At 40.7% G+C, this 20496-nt stretch overlaps 1 protein-coding gene and 3 long non-coding RNA genes across 7 annotated transcripts in view; 2 read left to right on the forward strand and 2 right to left on the reverse strand.

Moving 5' to 3' along the window:
- Positions 1 to 9725, reverse strand: part of LOC148115466 (uncharacterized) — a 33791-nt gene extending 24066 nt beyond the window's left edge. The window contains exon 1 of the long non-coding RNA XR_015731659.1: positions 9700 to 9725. This is a non-coding gene — a long non-coding RNA (uncharacterized LOC148115466). The remainder of the gene's footprint in view (positions 1 to 9699) is intronic.
- On the forward strand, positions 5990 to 9579 carry LOC117660581 (uncharacterized). Its single transcript, XR_004589712.3, has 2 exons — positions 5990 to 6351; positions 9326 to 9579. It is a non-coding gene; the product is annotated as an uncharacterized LOC117660581 (long non-coding RNA).
- A 3236-nt stretch (positions 9726 to 12961) lies between the features above and the next one.
- LOC148115467 (uncharacterized) lies at positions 12962 to 16443 on the reverse strand. The gene is made up of 2 exons (XR_015731661.1): positions 16230 to 16443; positions 12962 to 13324 (listed from the first exon to the last, which is right to left on the reverse strand). It is a non-coding gene; the product is annotated as an uncharacterized LOC148115467 (long non-coding RNA).
- The window catches only part of ACSL6 (acyl-CoA synthetase long chain family member 6), a 108829-nt gene continuing 101776 nt past the window's right edge, over positions 13444 to 20496 (forward strand). For 2 of the 4 annotated variants that reach the window (XM_034404429.3, XM_087883655.1), the window contains exon 1: positions 13444 to 16494. Coding sequence is in view for 2 of the 4 variants with exons in the window: in XM_034404398.3 (XP_034260289.1) it covers positions 16794 to 16866 (73 nt within the window). In the remaining 2 variants the exon portion in view is untranslated. Of the gene's footprint in view, positions 16495 to 16649; positions 16867 to 20496 lie in introns of those variants that run through there. The other 2 variants (XM_034404398.3, XM_034404407.3) reach the window with 1 other exon arrangement.

Genomic DNA, 20496 nt, shown 5'->3' on the forward strand with positions numbered 1-20496 from the left:
AGCCCTTTTGACTTGTGAAGTATACAGATCCTCAATGGAAGCAGGTTGGTAGCAATTGTTTTTTCTGCAGTTCTGATTATCCGTTGAAATCTGTGTCTGTTCTTGTTTGGTTGCAGAGCCAAACCAGACAGTTATAGAGGTACAGATGACAGATTCAATAATTCCTCTATAGAACTGAATCAGCAGCTTTTTGGGCAGTTTGAGCTTTCTGAGTTGGCACAGAAAGAACATTCTTTGTTGTGCTTTTTTGATGACTTTTTTGATGTTAGGTGTCCATTTTAAGTCTTGAGATATGATAGAACCTAGAAACTTGAAGGACTCTACTGTTGATACTGTGTTGTCTAGTATTGTAAGAGGTGGTAGTATAGGAGGTTTTCTTCTAAAATCCACCACCATTTCTACGGTTTTGAGTACATTTAGTTCAATATTGTTCTGGTTGCACCACAAGACTAGTTGTTCAACCTCCTGTCTGTATGCAGATTCATCGTTGTCTTGAATGAGACCAATCACTGTTGTATCATCTGCAAACTTCAGTATTTTTACAGAGGGATCAACAGAGGGATAAGCAGGTTAATATCACCTTCTCATAAAGAAAAATGCACAGGAAAGCTCTATACTCAAAGCTCAGCAAGGACAGCTTCTCTGATAACATCTGACCTACATGCCCACCGCAAAACTTGTTCTTGAAACTATACTGTTAATGGGGAGCCAGGGCCACGCCCTGGATCATATTTGCCCTGGATCATCCATGACTCACATCCCCTGGAGGTTTTCAATGACTGCATGCCTTGTGTGGCTTTTTTCAAAAGTGAAGCTGTTTTAAACCTAACTAACCTTAGTTTACAGCAGTGCATTCACTGTAATTTCCTATACCTTTCTATCCTTGCAAACACATCCTCCTGTTCTTTGCTTTTTATACTTTAACCTTCCTCTCCTCTTTTCTTCCCATCATTGTCATGCTGCCATCAATGTTAATGTACTCATTTATATAATTTAAAACTTATATTTCCTCTTGTTTTTAATCAGTTGTTTGAGCTGCCTAAGGTCATTATACGAGATAGGCAGCCATATAAGTTTTTAAACAAGTAAATTATTAATTCTTTGTTGATTGTTGTTCAATTAATATGTATGCTATTAATATGTATTAATATGACTGCTTTTCCATCAAAAAGAACAATTGCACTTATGGCAGCTAATGTTAAAAAATAAAATGCGGACAAAATTAATTAAATTCATAATTAATAAAACAAACTCCTATAATATATTACAAACATAAAAGGCATATTGTTATTCATTTTAACCATATTTGCCATGTCCATTAACTTTCACCTGACATGCATTAAAGTAGGGCAGAAATCTAAACAGATATTTATTTAATTTATATGCCACCCATCTCACCAAGTGGAGTTCTTCAACAATTCAATAATATTTCATGTTTAATCTCCACTTGGAGTAGAGAGTGGGGGACAAATAGCAAGTTAACAGTGATAGAATGTGTTTTTCATTTATGAAATAAAGAATATTAAAATCATATGACCCACTTTGACCTGCAGAATCAAAATGTTATTTTCTAAAGTAAAATGAGAATTAAATAGTAAATATATTCCCCCATTGCTCGGAGAAAACAACTGAATTTAATTAATATGGGCTTAGTAGCTAACATCCCCTAAGGCAGCAGTCCCCAACCTTTATGGCTTGGCAGCCCAGCGGGGGGGAAGAGGGGAACTATTCATGCAAGCGGTTGGCCATTGCATGTGTGTGCACACCAGGCCGCCTCTTGTGCAAGTCAAGCTGTGCATGTGTGCTGGTCCATCACTTGTGAGTCAAGCTGAGTGTGCGTGCACATGTCGGTCCGCTGCTCATGTGGCCCACTTCCAAACCGACCATGGCCCAATAGTGGGCCACGGCCCGGGCATTGGGGACCCTTGCCCTAAGAGCCTTGAAAGCGACAGCCCATATTCTACTTATGGCAACTATGACAAAGTTATTCATTTAGAGTACCGTATTTTCCGGCGTATAAGACGACTGGGCATATAAGACGACCCCCAACTTTTCCTGTTAAAATATAGGGTTTGGGCTATACTTGCCATATAAGACTGCCCCTCTTCCAATGCACACCAAATAAAAATTAAAAAACATCAACTGGCTCACCTACAATGTAAAAGCAGCTGTGCTAGACCCAAAATGGACCGTGTAACAAGCAGGAACCTCACACAGCCACAAAAAGCCCCCCCAAAAAACTTTCACACTCTAAACACACACAACACAACACAACTGGCTCACCCACAATGTAAAAGCAGCTGTGCTAGACCCAAAATGGCCCCTGCAACAAGCAGGAACCTCACACAGCCACAAAAAGTCCAAAAAACCAACTTTCACACTTTACACACACAAAATTCCACATACAGCTTTGTGAGATTTTGTGTGTTTGTGTAGTTGGAGTGAAACACTACAGAAACACACTAAATCTCAGAAAGCTGCACAAATATTATTTTATTTTATTTTATTTTTATTTTTATATGAAAGCTAAATTTAAAACTTCCTAAACGGCTTCCTAAATGGCTAGGTCTAAAAAAGAACAACTAAAAAAACCCCAATTGACTATTTTTTTTAAAGCTCCCAAAGGGGAAAAAAACTTACCCAATAGAACAGGGGTCTCCAACCTTGGCAACTTTAAGACTTGTAGACTTCAACTCCCAGAATTCCTCAGCCAGCTTTGCTTTGCTGGCTGAGGAATTCTGGGAGTTGAAGTCCACAACTAACTCCTTGCTTGATTGCAGGCAGGGAGTTGCTTGCTTGCCTGAATAGATTCAAGCAAGCAAAGCAAGGCAAGCATTGCGATTAGCAGCTGAGGTAAGCAAGCTGGAGGGGGAAAACTTTTTCCCTTTTACATGGCTCTGGCCATCCCAGCTGAGTTGCAGGGAACTCAGCTGGGATGGGATCCACCGTCAGAACTGGGACCGTCAGAGCCATGGTTCTGGCGATCCCAGCTGAGTTGCAGGGAACTCAGCTGGGATCGTCAGAGCTGGGATCCTCAGAGTAAAAGGGAAAAAACTTTTTCCCTTTTACATGGTTTCTGGCGATCCCAGCTGAGTTGCAGGGAACTCAGCTGGGATCGTCAGAGCTGGGATCGTCAGAGTAAAAGGTAAAAAACTTTTTCCCTTTTACGTGGTTTCTGGCGATCCCAGCTGAGTTGCAGGGAACTCAGCTGGGATCGCCAGAGCTGGGATCGCCAGAGCCATTTAAGGCTCGTCAGAGCCTTTCGGGCTGGTCTGCCTGGTTACAGCAGAACTACACCCGGCGTATAAGACGACCCCCGACTTTTGAGAAGATTTTCATGTGTTAAAAAGTCGTCTTATACGCCGGAAAATACGGTATTTAATTAATTTCTAACAAAATATCAAGGACAGCTTGATGTCTTTTATGTTATTTTCATTTGACCAACAGCCATATTTGAAAGTTGCAAAATCTGCAGGGATATCACATTCAACAGAGTGGGATTCATCAGAAGAGTCACTAATGTCAGTTCACAGGTTATATCGTTATTCTTCAGCAGATTTATTTTTTATATGGGCAGTGTCCAAAATAAAAATTGATTTTGATAATTCATGACCATTATAGTGTAATCAAGGTGCTTATTAGCAGTAGCCTATTCCCACTCACTGTGGATGACATCATAGCCTAGGGATATGAAAAATGACAAAATAATTCTTTTAATTAGATTACCTCCTTCCTGGGTCTCATACTTGCGTTGTGGGAAACAAGGCCTTTAAATTGGATTGGGACTGCAGTGCTGACTACTGGGAGAAAGTTACACCATTCCTCCCCACCACCACTTTTTTTTTTACAGTAATTCATATGCTGCCTGCTCAGAGATTCTCTGATAGGGTCATATTCAATCCAGATAAATTGTGTGACACCCACTGTTTGAAGAGGAAGATGAGTTTAATAATATTTTCTTAAGTTATTCTTCAGTTTAAGAAAAAGAAAGGCCACTTTCTGTCATTTTCTTTATTGGGAAAAAAACAGATTCCCATACTTCTTTGTTTGTTTTTAATAATCATTGGTGTCAATTACTTTTAATGTGAAAAATATCATATGGAAGGGAAGTATTAAAATCATCTGGGTTGCATTCTCAGCAGCTGCACCATTTTTTTTCATCCCAGAAATCCATGCAAAAACATATTCAGTTATTATATCAAACAATGAAACCAAATAAAGATTGAATAAGAACTTAAGCAAATAAATAAAATATGCTGGGAACTAAAACAGTTTGGGCTAGTTTGGGTTAGCCAAGTTGGGACAGGATGGGCCAAGTTTAAGCAAGAAAAAAATGACTCATGTAAGACACAATGTAGAGTGGGAAGAAAAGTGACTGCCTTGCACTTATTATCTACCATCAAAGATACTCTACTTCAAATTCAATTCTCAGCCAGAACAAAAATTTCCCCAATGAAATTTAGGGGAATACAAATTACAGTCACAGACTTCAGAAGTGAGGGACGGGAAGATCAACAATAGTTCCATGATGTAATGCTATGTGAGAATGTCCTTTGCAGAGAGGGCAAAGAAACAAGGCCAGGGGAATGGCCTGATAAAAGGCAACAGCCTGAAGCAGGAATATGGAAGGGGTACAAGACTCAGAAGAGACCCTCGGATTGTAAAGGGACCTGAGGAGGGCTCAGTTAAAAGAGGATTTAGTTAAATGTTTAGTTAAGCTGACTTTGTATAAATATACAAAAGTATGAAGGCTATTGCTTAACGCATTGTAAGCCGCCCTGAGTCTCCGGAGAAGGGCGGCATATACATCTTTTTTTTTTTAAAAAAAAGTAATCTTATAAACAAATAGAATTGGCTCATCTGGCCGTGTTTCTTGTCTGGTCTACCTCATGAGGATAATACATGATGACTAAGCAAGTCCTGGAAAGGAACCCCACAGGAATGGAAAAACATTGGAAATAAAGTGGTAGAAGTAAGTAAAATCCTAGTGGTCCATGGAATGCAGTTTGGAAAACCCTATTGTAGATGGCTTTCCCATTTTAGTCTGCAAACTTTTTACCCATTTTGTGTCTCCCACAGCAGAATACTGTAGAAGAGGAAAAAACCTTGATCCAGGGGTGAAATGCTCCCGGTTTGGACCGGATCGCCTGATCTGGTAGCGATGGAGGTGGGTGGTTCAGAGAACCGGTAGCAAAAATCCCTAGCCACCCCACCCCCATGCCCAGCTGAGCCGCACAATCAGCAGAGGCTTTTTTTTTTATTTTTAAAAGCATTTTTTCTACAACCTCTTCGGCCGAAAAAATGCTTTTTAAAGTAAAAAAAAAAAGCCTCTGATGATCGCGCGGCTCAGCTGGGATCATCAAATGCTTTTAAAAGCCTCTGATGATCCCAGCTGAGTTGCCTGATCGGCAGAGGCTTTTTTTCTTTTAAATGCCTCTGACGATCCAAGCTGAGTTGCCTGATCGGCAGAGGCTTTTTTTCTTTTAAATGCCTCTGACGATCCAAGCTGAGTTGCCTGATCGGCAGAGGCTTTTTTTCTTTTAAATGCCTCTGACGATCCAAGCTGGGTTGCCTGATTGGCAGAGGCTTTTAAAAGAAAAAAAGCCTCTGCTGATTAGGCAACTCAGCTGGGATTGTCAGAGCCTTTTGAAAGCATTTTTTTATAACCTCTTCACCGAAGAGGTTGTAGAAAAAATGGTTTTAAAACTAAAAAAAAAAATTGGCCACGCCCATCCAGTCACATTACCTCACCACCAAGCCACGCCCCCAGAACTGGTAGTAACAAATTTTAGATTTCACCACTGCCTTGATCCTATTATGTTGACGGTTGGTTCTTCCTCCTATGGAATTTTTAAACACCTGCTCCACATCTTCACTCCACATATTCTGGAAGTTATTAAAAAAAATTTCCCCACAAAGCTTAGTGAAACTGAACAGAAATGGATATTATCTGAAATCAATGGTAGCATTACCATGATTGTTGCCATTAACATTAATACGAACACTGTTGTTCCATTGTTGACTTGTATTTTTAGTTTGTATGCTGCTTAGAGTTGAGCAGTTGAAGCAGGAGAAAAGAACTTGTAATAAATAAACACATAACTGAATGAATGCACTCTAGCTGGGCCACTTTGGATATTTTTCTTTCTTTCTTTTTAGGAAATGATATTCACTCAGCCACCTTTGGGATTGCTGAGTGGCCACTAAAGATGGGAGATGAATGGCAACAAATTGTTAGAGGAAAGAATTCCATGTGTGCTACTAAAGATGAAGCTACCAACCTTTGAACCAGGAAGTTCTCCACCTTGAGCATTTTTTTTTAAAAAATGGAACAAATAGCCAGTCATTTAAGTGAGTGTCATTTTCAAATTCTCAGACAGACAATAAGCACATGCATCTTGCCTGCAGAAGAACATTATTATTTGTTCTTAAAATCTCATCCTAATTTCCACTAAAGGGCAGGTGTTGCTATAAAACCATACTTACTGTAATTTGTCCCATGTCATTCGGACTGTTACATGCTTAACCCCCAGAACATTTCACAGCATTAATTCAGGTCTTATTCCGACTCCCACAGTTGCAGTGCTGATTTTAAACAGCAAGTGTCACTCTCCACAAATGGAACAGAACCAGGCATGATAAAAGTTAGACAGAATTCTTCTGTGAAATGTCACTATAATAGTGGAATTACAGCTACGTATGCATGTCTTCATCTATTCATCAAATGTATGTACCATCAGAATACGAAGATGTCAATGGAAATTGATAGCCATATGCTTGCCAGAATTTGATAACTTAGATCTCTATCTCATCAGTCAGATCAAGATTATAACTAGGACCACCAAGCTTGCACAACTTTGGATAGCCACTGGATGGCAGTAGAGCATTAATGCCTTCTATATCTGGTTGCCTGTTTAGTGCTTCTGTTTTTGCAGTCCAAGTATGGAAGCTCTGACATTAGTTTTACATCCGTTGCTTTCTTCTGAGAAGAATGGAATCCTCCAGTGAAAAGCTATGCTCTTTAGTTTTCCACTTCAGTGAAATGATACCAGTGCAAACAGAAGTGTTAGCCACCAAGCACTACTAGAAAAGGAACTAAAGAAACTTTCCAGCCAAATACTCAGCTCAGAAATTATGCAAACTGGTGAAGACTGAATCCAAGCCATGCAAATTTGAATACTTTATAAGAAGCTGGCTTTCTTAGAGTAAAGTTTAGGCTAAATGGATTTGACATCTTTTGAGCAGGAGCCATTGGGCAAAATTTATTGCAAATACAATCCTGTCTAATGTTTGTTCTTTCAAATTCACTTAAAATTATTGTTCCAGTTGCTAAAAGAAGCAGCAGAAAGTGGGTGCTTTTCTGGAATGGAAATAACTAGTCTGTTTTAAAATATGGAAAATGTGTCAAAATATGGTTATTTCTAAAGAAATTAAGAGTTTAACTAATTTAACTAAAGTTAGTGAACTAACAAAAAAACTTAGTTCATTAGGATATATTAAGGACTGAAAATTATCAAGAAATATAAAAATATTGAAAAAAATGTGAATTCATACTTCCCGCTGCAGAAAAAACAAAGAATCCGCCCCACATACTTGATCACTTAGAATAGACACAATGATATCGTGTCCTTAATACATTCGCAATAAAAAGAAAATAGGGATAACAATAATTTATATTAATCCGATATCATCAATATTTTAAAGCTATTACATTTATAGCATCTTTGCATCTGAGGGAGATGAGCAGATAAAAATATGAAATATAAATAAAGAAGTTTATTAGGATTATTCTTTGTGACTATCATAATGTGCAGCGATTAAAGTACCGGGGAAGACTTCAAATTGAATTCATATACAACGTTATATTACCTGGACATGATTCTGTGAAAACATTTAAGATATTTAAGCTCACGTTAGCCATTTAGCTCATATCTCACTGTAAAATTACCTTTCAAGATTTCCCTGGAGATTTGTAAGGATTCCATTTTGCCTTCAAGTTAGTCTCAAAACCTAGGTTTTTCCTCAGGGGTTTAGAGTTTGGTCAGTCTCCTTTAGCTTGTGAATGATATAGGACCATGATGGTGAACCTATGGCACATGTGCCAGAGGTGGCACACAGCGCCCTCTCTGTGGGCACGCGTGCCATCACCAGCTGCTCTTCTGGGTTTTTGCGTGTGCATGCAAGCCGGCCAACTGATCCAGCATGCATGCACACTGGCTAGCTGCTCTCTTCCGGGTTCCGGCCTGTGCATGCGTGCCGCCCAGCTGGTCTTCGCGCAAAGACCAGTTGGCTGGTGCACATGCGTGCACTGGATTCCATCACACACATCTGGCACATGTGTGCACCGGGTTCTGTCGTGCACATGCGGCCGGCCAGCTAGTCCGGTGTGCATGTGCAATGGCCAGCTGCTCTTCCAGGTTCTGGCCCGGGCATGCGTTCCGGCCAGGTGGTCTTCGTGCAAACACCAGCTGGCTGCTGCACATGTGCGCCAGGACCTGGAAGAGAACAGCTGGCCAGTGCACATGTGCACCAGGCCAGCTGGTCAGCCACATGTGTGCGATGGAACCCGGAAGAGCAGCAGGCCGTTGCAGACATGTGCACCGGCCAGATGTTCTCTTCCGGGTTCTGGTGCTCCGGCGCACGCGCGCACAGCAGTTTTGCCACTTGGTGCCAAAAAGGTGAACCATCACTGATATAGGAGAATGATTTTTCAATAATCCCTTGAAGTGAGTGCGTCGTTTTCTTACATAATGCTGCCTTTTTCTTGATTTTGTTAATCTTGTGAAACTGCCCGGAGTCATTTTGGATTTGGGTGGACTAGAAATTTGACATATAACTGACTAATTGGTCAGTTATTTGACTAAATGGTTATTTATTTTTAGGCCTTGAAAAAGAATGTATACTTGCAGACTCTGCCTCATTTATTTAAATAATTTATATGACTGCCATCTCCCAACAGTGGCTGCCAACTTTCGACCAAAGTCAAAAGCTTTGCAATTTTAGAATATCTGATTGATTGCTTTGGTGGTTTTTAATGAAGCTTCTTTTCATCCATTATTTATTTTAAGGATGCTTGGTTTTAATGCAATAGTTTTATTTAAAGTTGTTTTTTTGAAAACATCATAAGATGATGATGATGGTTAGCCTTATATAATTACTGTATATAGAGACTGGGTCAATTCTTCTAGGCCTGTTTGCTATTGATAAACCAGCTCTGAATAAATGATTTGAACCTTAAAATATAGTAAGAAAGTACATCATTCATTAAAAGTTATCTTTCTTCCTACCCCCAAGTGTTATACTGTGATTTTGTTATTATTTGCAGATTTGGGAATGTTCCTTCCACAAAACCTAATTGCTGAGGGAAGAGACAGGAGAAATGAAGTGAGAATACTGAACATCAGAGAAAAGAAAAAAACACAGGAGAAAGGATGTAACTGAGGGAAAACAGGCTCATCTATCCATCATTGACCCACCTCTATCCCTGTTGGATTTTGGTTAGGATCCTGCCCTAGCCTTGGTCTATGGACTCCAAAGGATAATCCACAAGAGAATAAAGCATTAAAATGGTAATCCATCTTTCTTTTGGAAACCAGTTTTCATTTTTATAAAGGATTCACCATTCATTCTGGCAACCAGACCCCCTTTTCTTCATTGGATAATTCCCAAAGGTGTGAATCAGGGGTGGTATTTACTTACCTTAACTACTGGTTCGTAAATGTGAGTGCACGCGCCTCCTCTGCGCATGCGCAGAGGGTAAAAAATGGGATGTGATGACGTCTGGGCGGGTGGATGGAGCCTCCTGCCACCGGCGCTACCGGATCGCGTGATCTGGATAGAGCCGGCTGAATTTCACCACTGGTGTGAATCCAATTGGAGAGGTAATTTGTGAAGTAACCAAAGCCCCCATGAACCTACTTTTGAAGAGTCAAGGCCCTGTGTCCTCAGAAGGCTTGGCGCTGTTGATTATAAGGCCACCTCAGTTCAGAAAAATTCCAGAAAAGAACAATTCCAGGAAAAGTGATGTGAGAAAGGCCCTCATAGGGACCTACTGAACCATTGAGATGTTGGTGGGAGGAGAGCTGCAATTGTTTTGGGAGCTGCCCTCTGAATGGTTCAAACAGCCGTAACAGTGGTAAGAGAAGAGGAAAGTAATGGTGATGATGTATGTTCTTCTAACAGTTCAATGCCTTCCTGATTTCGCCTCCAATAATGTCTATTTTCATATATGAATTTGATAATACAGAAGCATACAAAGGGCAGGTTCAGGCATTCAAAACCTGGAATACTTGCTATATAAGCATTGCAGTGCTGTGCCCTATCAATAATAAAGCTGGCTTTTACGTGAGTCATAACCCTGCAAGATTCTTGCTTTCTATCAGTGCTGGGTGGGAAGAATGTGGGACGTATCCTTGAATGCTCCTGTGTTTAGCATCCAAATACTGAATGAGGATACATGTTATTCATTGGCATATGAGATTGAAATCATTTTTAACCCATTAAAACAATGTATAAACCCTATATCTTTTTATAGTTTAGCATTCACAAATATAATTAAGATCATCAATTCTCTTCCAGCACCAAGGACAGAGCTTCAAGAGCAGTCGAATTCCCAATTCTTCAATATAGTATGCATTTGCTGCTGTTGAACATGAAATAACAAATTTTAGAAGTTAGATATGTTCCTTCTTTGATTCTAGTTTTCTTTAACATTATCTATCTATCTATCTATCTATCTATCTATCTATCTATCTATCTATCTATCCATCCATCCATCCATCCATCCATCCACCCACCCATCAGGGGTGGCTTCTACTTACCTTTACTACCGGTTGCAATGGGAACACACGTTTGCAACAGGAAGCTTCTGCGCATGCGCAGATCACTGATGATGACATCCAGGGCAGTGGGTGGGGCCTCCCACCAGTTTTACTACCAGTTCTTGTGAACCGGTCCAAACTGGGGGCAACCCACCACTGCCACCCACCCACCCACCCATCCATCCATTCATCCATCCATCCATCATCACAGAATCAGGTGATGTTTTCAAGCAAAATATAACATAATTTCCCCCAAACAGTGTGGTCATTTTATTTTTTGAATATTTTATTCAAATGATTTATAAGGCTGACCCACTCATAATCTGTGATTTTGGACAGAGTACACTAATTAAAAACAAATAAAAATAAATATAATTCAAAACCAATGTAACAAAACACGATCAACACATAGCAGAGGCTGAATGCTACAACTATTCTCATAGTAGCATAATTTTATCTACCATCTTGATCCATGAGCTTGATGTATTGAGCTGGCAAATACACAAAAGAAAATCTAGATTTTCACTGTTCTATAAAATGGCATCTGATTCTTCAGGAGTACTCATTCCAAATGACAAGCACAGCAACAGAGAACTTCACACATCTCCTAGAACCCATTAGAGCATTCCTTTATAGGATGAGCAGAATAACAGGAAATAGGCAGTTATACAAATACTGTAATCTGGTATGTGTCATATTGGTGATAACCAAGTCCATGAATTGAATACAGAGTCCTATTGGGGGCCAATGCAGCTCACAGAGTAGTGGTATGAATGGAAATATTAAGGCGCACCTATTACTATCCACGTTGTTGCATTCTGAACCAATATAGCTTCTGGCTGGTCTTCAGGGGCAATCCCAGATGAATAAACATGAACAGGGTTTCCTGATCCAGAAATAAGACTAACTTTTCTCTAGATAAGAGATACAGTATGGGTTGGAATTATTTCATCATAACATACAAAGATTACATCATCTTCCTTCTCCTTTTCCCTTTGTAAAGCAGAGGAACAAATAGAATCGTATCTAGTTTTCAACAGTATATTATATATCCTACTTTTCCTCTGCTTTCTTCACACTACCACGAAAGGGTGATCAAATGATAAGTAAAATAGATTTAGCTCCCTTGAAGAAAATATTGTGACTTTATGATTTGAATTCATAGTAAAATTTGACATGAATTTTGAGAAACATGTTAACAGTTTACATTTTACTTCACAGTACAGGACAGACTCTTCTCAAACAAGATTTTCTAAATGTAGAGTTACTCTCCCCCCCCCCGGTCGCCCCCAGGATTGAGAAGCAATTAAGCATGACATTTCTTACCTGTCACATCTCTAAATTATGATTCCAGCACCTTCTGTGTGTAAGATCTACTTAACCTTAAGAGCAAAAAAATTGTTTGCTTCCCTGGTTCAAATAATAATGCTGCTTCCCATCCCTGGAGGCTGTGAGCATTTTTCTTTTCCATTCGCAACACTAACAACACCTTTGAACCTTTCTTTTGGATGAACCTTTCTTGCTATTTGCGGATGTATTGTTTTTCACTAAACAGGACTGGGAAACAGAAAGGATCCCCATAGGGTTAGGGTTAGACTATATTTTCATAGGTGAGAAAAATATGCTTTTACCATGTTTTTCTTATGTTTTTACTGTAATCATTATCTTTATATATTTTCATTTCATATAACTTTTAATAAACTCAATAAAGTTTAATAAACTCAAGAAGTTATACACAATTTAACTTGTATTTTCCAATTTTATCCCTATAACAATCTTGGAAGAGAGGTGAATGGGATGGAATCACACGCTGTGTTTCATGGATGAATGAGGATTTTCAATCTGGATTTTGTAAACCTTTATAGTTAATTTGCTTGATCGGTTGCTTAATTTATATCCTGCCTTTCCTCTTGCATGTTCTAGGTAGCTTATACACAGCACTCCTTCTCCTATTCTTTCTCCACAAAAAAACAACAACACCCCACTGTGAGGTATATTAGGCTAAGAGATGCTGACTTGTCAAAATCAATCTAGGAATTGGCTGATGCTAGATTTGAAAAAGAGATTTCCCCATCTTAGTACAAGACTAAATAACTGATTCTTATTATCATATTATCCAATCACTATTCCATAATTTAGAATTGACATTCAATTAAAGCTGAATTTAATCAATCAAGAAAGAACTTTCAAGAATAAATGGGGAGTGGGGGAAAGGGGAGGAAGGTATCCCAACATGAAAAAGGTGGGTTTTAATAAAACAATAACACTGTGGTTGTTGGTTCTGTCTTCCAGCTCAGTGTTAGTACGTAAAGCATAATCAGAAATAATTGCTTCATGAGAAAGAGGCAAAGAAGCAGGAATGGACATCTTCCCTCGATGTTGCTCTGATTATTTGAGTAGGGGTACTCTGTTCTCTTCTCATCACCTTTTTGTTCTACATATTTTTTGATAGACTGTAGGCCTGAGGACAGGGACTTTTTGTATTTATTCATAGGCAAGCAGTTCTGAAAGTAGGTCAAGAATGGAACATTAATAATATTAACTACAACAGCCATTCTACTTTTTAAAAAAATTCAAACATTCTAAACTGCCCTCTGCCACCATGGGTGGAGCCTAAGGGTTTCTACTTAGAGGCTAGTACATGCTGGCTAACATGAAGATTCTCTTCTTCTTTCAGTAAATGGAGTAATGTGAAGATTGGTACACACAGCTCATTTGAGACTGAACTTTTAGTGACCTATTCAAAAGTGAACAGCCACATTGTTTGAATGGTGGCTGTACAGTGGGTGAGAGTATACCTTGGAGGAACTGGCATGCCCATTGTCCCATGACTGATGGAACAGCTCAAGAAGTTACTTACTTCTTACTTAAAACTTACTTAATAACAAGACATTAGAAATACAGCAGGAATAAGAGTGAAGACCAGAGAACCTTTGACCAATCTCTTCCCCTCTCCCACCTCATCTCAGAAGCCCGGTAGGGGAGCTATGGGTACCTTGGGATCTGGTTTGTGCTATTAAGTGGCAGATCTGCCTATAATATTATTATCTATGATTTGATCTTGGATATTGGAGCCGGTTTGGTCTAGTGGCTAAGGCACCAGGCTAAAAACCAGGAGACTAGTGAGTTCTAGTTATGCCTTAAGCTTGAAGGCCAGCTGGGTGACTTTGGGCCAGTCATTCTTTCTCAGCCCAACCCATCTCACAGGGTTGCTGTGTAGAGAAAACAGAAAAGGGAAAAAGTATTAGGTATGTTGATTGTCTTGGAATTGTTTGTAAAAATAATACAGATTGAAGAAAGATAAATAAAAGACATTGCAGCAGTCAAAATACCAAGGGGTATGGAAGTTGGAGTGACAATTGTTTATGGAGTCACTCTGTGGGAAATATATAAATGGATATGAGACACTCTTTGTGCAGTTAGGGCTTGAGGAACAAGTTAGGGATATTGCTGCTGGCTACCCTGCTGCATAGCTTTATCCCAAGTTACCTATCCTATCACAACATATCTGAATACCGATGTTAGAGAAACTGAGCCAGAGGTTTGTCAGCTGGGCCATTGCAATGAATTCTCTAAATATTTGGAGGATGTAATCAATCACATTCCCTCAAAGATGGATGCTGCTGGGCAAATCCAGCAGAGATGATAGAGGCTTCATCTTTATCTGGGATCAGTTTGAGACTGTGAACCTTGAGGCAGCAGTTGAAGTTCACATGTCTTAAAGTTGCTGACATTGAGCATCTCTGGTATAGAAAGTGCTTGATGAAAAATGACAGTAGGTAGTCCTCAACATATGATCACAATGGAGCCCAAAATTTCTGTTGCTAAGTGAGACAGTTGCTAATTGAATTTTGTCCCATTTTATAACCTTTCTTGCCAATTTTGTTAAGTGACTGCAATTAGTAACATGGTTGTTAAGTGAATCTGCTTCCCCATTGACTTTGCTTGTCAGGTCACAAAGGATGATCACATGATCCCAGGACATTGCAACAGTCATAAGTAAGAGTCAGTTGCCAAGCACCTGAATTTTGATCATGTGACAATGGGGATGGTGCAACAGCCTTAAGTGTGAAAAATGGTTATAAGTCAGTGTTTTCATTGTCACTGTAACTGTTGTAAGTTGAGGACTACCTGTATTGGCAACCTGGCTGGGGGGTAATGGAAGTCAAGGCTCTGTAATATGCATATCCCTGTTTTGATAATAATCTCATAATTTCTCTGTTATGCATAGGGAACTTTTGATTACTGCACAGTTTTTAAAGTACAAACATCTGGACTGGAAACCTGCTTTACACTTACCCGTGTCCTCCACCCTCTTTTAGGAATGATAGCCAATGGGTAGTGTACAGATAGAGGAACCAGGCTAGAAATTGAGTGACTCTGAATTGCAGTCCTGCCTTAGGTACAAAGGCAGCTGGGTAACCTTGGGCCAGTTAGTCTGTTTCAGCCCTAGGAACCAAACCACTTTCAAAAAACATTGCCAAAAAAACAGCAGTGACTTGTCCAAGCATCACCAGAAGTCAAAACTGACTTTAAGGTAGAAAAAAATAATATAGAAACTGAGAGTAATCAGATGAAAAGAGGTAGGTGGTCTGCTCTTGTTCAATTCATATTATAAAAAAGATGTAGAGACTCTAGAACAGGGCTGTCAAACTCCTGGCCCGTGGGCCAGATGTGTCACACGCTGGCCACGTCCAGTTTAGTGAAGGGGAAAAAAGTCCTGATATGTCATGTGAAGTAGCCGTAACAACATGAGTTTGACACCCCTGGTCTAGAAAGAGTGCAGAAAACAACAACAACAACAAAGACGATTAGTGGGCTGGAGACTAAAACATATGAAGAACAGTTGCAGGAACTGGGTTTGTCTAGTCTAGGGAAAAGAAGGAGTAGGGATGACATGATAGTAGTGTTTCAATATTTGTGGGGCTGCCACAAAGAAGACAGTTGGTACTATTTTCCAAAGCACCAGAACGGAAGACAAAAAACAATGGATGGAAACTAATCCAAGAGGAGAAGCAACCTAGAACTAAGGAGAAATTTCCTAATAATGAGAATAATTAACCTTCAGAAATTGTGGATGCTCCATCACGGGAGGCTTTTAAGAATAGCCTGGACAGCCCCTTGCCTGGAATGTATATAGGGATTCCTGCTTGAGCAGGGGGTTGGACTAGAAGACCTCCAAGGTCCCTTCCATCTCTGTTATTCAATCCAATCATTTCACAAAGGAGATGCCATCAATGATCTAAGAATTTCATGATACTTAATTTTTTTTTTTTTATAAAAGCTCCTAGAGGTGAACTGCCAATTTACACTATGTCCCCCCTCCCCCCCCACTATTTCAAAAATCGTCCAGTTGCTTCAGTATACACAAGAGGTAGAGCGGGACTATGACTATAGCAATACACGAACCTCGCTTGTCAAATCAACCACGGAGCCGGATTGGCTGAATAACGGGGCTGAACAAAGGTTTTCCGGGCGGGACGCTGCAATCCGATGCATACCGGAGGACACCTCCGACCTTCGCTGAGCGCCGGACGGGGTCTTTCTGCTCGACCACGGGCTTTTTTTCAGCCCGCGGCCGGTACCCGGGGGCTGGGCCACGCCTTCTCCGCCGGCTAGGGTCGAGGCGGGCTCGCAAGGAGGGGGTTGCTACGCCGCGCCAGGAGATCGGCAGGTAGGTGGGCTGCGTGGGTTGGCCAGGCGCGCGACACCTTTGTGGCGTCGAGGGGCACGTCGCCTTCTCTCCAGAGGCCGGGCGCGAGAGCCGGGCGCGAGGGGCGGGGCTATTTAAAAAAAAAAACAACAACAACAACCTTCGCCGCCGCGGGAACGCAGCGGCAGGCGGGCTTGCGCCTGGCAGCCGGGCGAGCGCCGCCGCTGTCACTGCAGCGAGTTTGCTGCAGTTTCTCTCCCTTCCCTCCCATCCTCCCCCCTCCCCACCTCCTAACGCTGCCTTCGCGCCTCAGGCCGCCCATGCTGCAGCCCGCTCCGGTAGACATGCTGACCCTTTTGCTTGTCTCTGGAGGCTCCATCTGGCTTTTCTTGGGTAAGTCTCTCAGCCCCTTCGCCCGCGACGCCTATGCTGCAGTCCCGAGGGGGACTATAAAAAGGGGGCTTTTCCCACTCCCCCAAATTGTAAGAAAATGAGGTGAGATATCTTTGCCGGTTGGTCACGGTACAAACTCCTCCCCCCCCCCTCCCTGCCATCCTTCTCCCGGCTGCAGCTGTTGTACGTCTCGCTGCTTCTAGGGGTCACCTCTTCGTCCTCTTCTCGTAGGAACGAGCTTAGCAGAGGTGGTTTAGCTGCGGTTCCCGAAGAAGCAGGACAAAAGGCGACGGGTGGGGGGGGGGTGTTGGGTGTGTGTTGGAAAATGACGGGTGCGCTGTTGGGATGGACACTTTTTACAGTCCTGGGGTCTGGATAAAATGCTGAGCCGGGGGATGGACCGAAAGGTGTAAGTAAATGACACCGTTTTCCCACGGTAGCGATTTAGGGGGGAAACCTGTCAACACGCCTGAGTTTTTGTGCAGGTCTCCCACTCCGGTGTTAAAAGTAGGGCGAGATGCGGATGGATGGGCGCATGCGCTCTGGGAATCCGCTTTTTACGGCGGCATTGCACGTAGGAATGACGCTCAAGCGATTTAAAGTAGGATGGGATCAAAGCGAAAGGATTACTACCCCTGGATCCGGGGGAGCGGCGGTCCTTTTCGCGGCTTGCCGAATTCGCTTCTAAGTAGCGTGGTCGCAAAACGATTCGAAGCGCGACTTTTGGAGGTTAGGGCAGTGAAAGGGAGGCCGGCCTCAATGTGTTAACTCCGGTCGATTGTAATTTGCAAGCGATCCGCACGTTTTTTACATCAGTGACATTTTATGCGCGCGTTTTTATATTCCTGGACGTTTGCAAGACATCTACTTGTTTACGACTGAAACTGTTTTGAGAAGCATTATTCATAAGGACTCGATAAGTGGCCTCTGAGGGTTACAAGACCGTTTTGTAATTTTGGGGGCGCCTGTTCTCGCCCAGTTTAACGGTTTCCTAGTTGTGAGGATAAATTCTTGCCGTGCAGCTTGTTTGGAGTGGGATGCATTGTACAATTGATCATCAAATCAATATGTATTCCCGGATAGAAACAAAATAAAAAATAAAAAATAGGGGGATAAACCATGATTTATTTCTACAGAGTCATGCCCGTCGTTTTGGCGGATAGCTATGATTCTCCTAGTATTTGAAAGTGTAGGCATAGATAGTGTGTATTTTTGTTTGATGCATTCCAGCAGCATGCTGGTGGGAAGAGCTTTTACAACTGGTCCTGACAACTCAAGCCTCTATTTTAACAACTATCTCTCCAGCCTCAGAAAGACTTTGTCCCTTACAGCTGCCACCACCGTAGTTTCTGCAGAAGTCTTTCACTTAACTTCCCATTTCTGGTCACATCAGCTGTAACTGAAGGACCCGAGTGGAACCTCAAGTCAATAACGCAAGGCAGGTCACTTTAGGAAAGGTAATTTGACTGCGAATAGCGATACTGAGTAAAAGTGAATGCTTCTGGGAAGGAAAATACTTCTAAAGAATATTGGTGTTTCAGAATAAAAATTCTTCGAAATTAACTCGTTTAATTGGGAACTCATGGTGGGACTATGACTTAAGGCAAGTTAATTCAGATCAAATTGTTATATTTGAGATGGGGAAAATGAGGGGCACATTGGTTGAATATTTGTTTATACAGTTGGCTCTGTGCTAAACTGATGTCAGTGCCCTAATATCTTCTGGTTTTAGGCATGCGCGGTGCTCATCCAGAAGACCATCCAATTCTCCTAAAATAAACTCAGTTTGCTCAGTCATCCTATGACACAGTAACTTCTGGAGCTGCCTAGTCCACTTTCTGTATTTTGCAGGGATGGAAACAAATTGTTATATCTTATAATGAAGCATAGAGGATGTCTTGGGTGTGCTTTGTTTAACATACCTATTTACCCATTGTGGTGACTTTAATTGTTTAATGGAGCCTCAGATTTTGGAAGGATTTTATCAGTTGCTGCTCATGTTTATGCATTATTTAAATAGTTGTAAAATATAGATTTATCTTGTTTGTGTGAGTTTTTAAACAGTGTTAGGGTTATTATTTAAGAAAATACAAACTAAAGATACTAATGCATGAATTGAATGAGTACCAGAACATTTGTTGTTGTGACTGTGGAATCTCGGAAAGCAGAACTTGGCTTTTCTTTTTGCGCACTGTGTTACTGCTTGGATTCCCCTCTGCCCCACCCAACCTGGTTCTGCAGCCAGAGACAGCAGTCTGTCAGCAAGCTGCTTTCATCCACCCTGTTTTTGCAGGTCTAAAAACCTTAGAAATGTCCTTAAGGAAGCAAAGGCAAGCCACTCAGTGCATCTGGTAGCTCATGCAAGTTGTGGCTTACAAATTGCGGAAGCCTTGAATAACTTGCCTCAGGTCACTATGTGTAGATTGCTATAAAATAATAATATACTATAAACCGTTTTTGTTTTGGAAATTCAAAATACTTTTCTCACATAGATGTATGTTTCGGTGTATGTGCTAAAATGTGAAGCTATGATACTCCTGTATATATAAGCTCCATCCATAAAAGTAGGGGGAATAAAAGAGCTGCTCAGTTCATTAGACCAAAATTGATTAAGTCAAATTAAATCATGCTCACTTGCCACATAAAACAAACACAAAACAATAAAATTCAGTAGAAAATTAGGAATAAGATAGTGGTGCCAGGGTAATATTTTCTCAGAAAGATAACTTTCTCCCTTATTTCTTTCCAGGGACTATATTTGGATTTGATTCACCGAACTGGTTAACCACAATCAGTGCAAAGTAGCTTCATATTTTAAAAAAGTAGACCTACTCTTTCAATGCCCTAATGTTGTGTCAGTGTTTTAACAGTTACTTGGAGGTACAGCAAGTTGGAAAGGGACAGAGAAACACCTGAAATTGTGGTGTTCAAACTGTGCTATTAAAACTCGGAACATTAAAGGATTGCAAACTATCAGCTTGAGGTAGTTCATAGTTTTGGTCTGGGGCTGTTGTGAAAAAAAATTGTGGACACACTTAGGATGCCATGATAAGTTTGGGAACTTCTGACCTAAAACAATACCATCATAACATCTAGTGTGCTGTACCACCCCATGTTTCTCATTATTTTTAATTTTGCCTATAACTGTAACAAAGTTGGCAAAAATTGTTTTGTGGTAAAGAATCATGATTTTTTTCTTCTCTTTATATATTTATTTTACTTATAAGATTCTTATTCACCTTATTTTAATTTTATAAGTAACTCAAGGCAGAAAACGTACTTCCTTCCTCCTCCTATTTTCCTCACAACAGCAGCCCTGTGAGTTGGGTTAAGTTGAAAGAGAATGACTGGGCCAAAGTCACCCAGCTAGCTTTCATTCCTAAAGTGAGATTAGAACTCCTGTCTCCAGGTTTCTATACTAGCACTTCATCACTAGACCAAGCTGGCTGTTTTAATCATTTTAGTGAAAAAGAATTTTAAACATGGTTTTTGTGGTGTTTTTTTAGCATATATTAGACAAAATTAGACAGAGTTTGGCTCCGACAGCAATCCCATGGTAAATCCCATTAAGCTCAATGGGCTATATTTTTTAATAAACATATAGGACTGCTTATATTATTTGTCCTGGAC

Source organism: Pantherophis guttatus, chromosome 2 (genome assembly GCF_059756535.1).
Source record: "Pantherophis guttatus breed Tessera chromosome 2, ASM5975653v1, whole genome shotgun sequence".
Lineage (NCBI taxonomy): Eukaryota > Metazoa > Chordata > Lepidosauria > Squamata > Colubridae > Pantherophis > Pantherophis guttatus.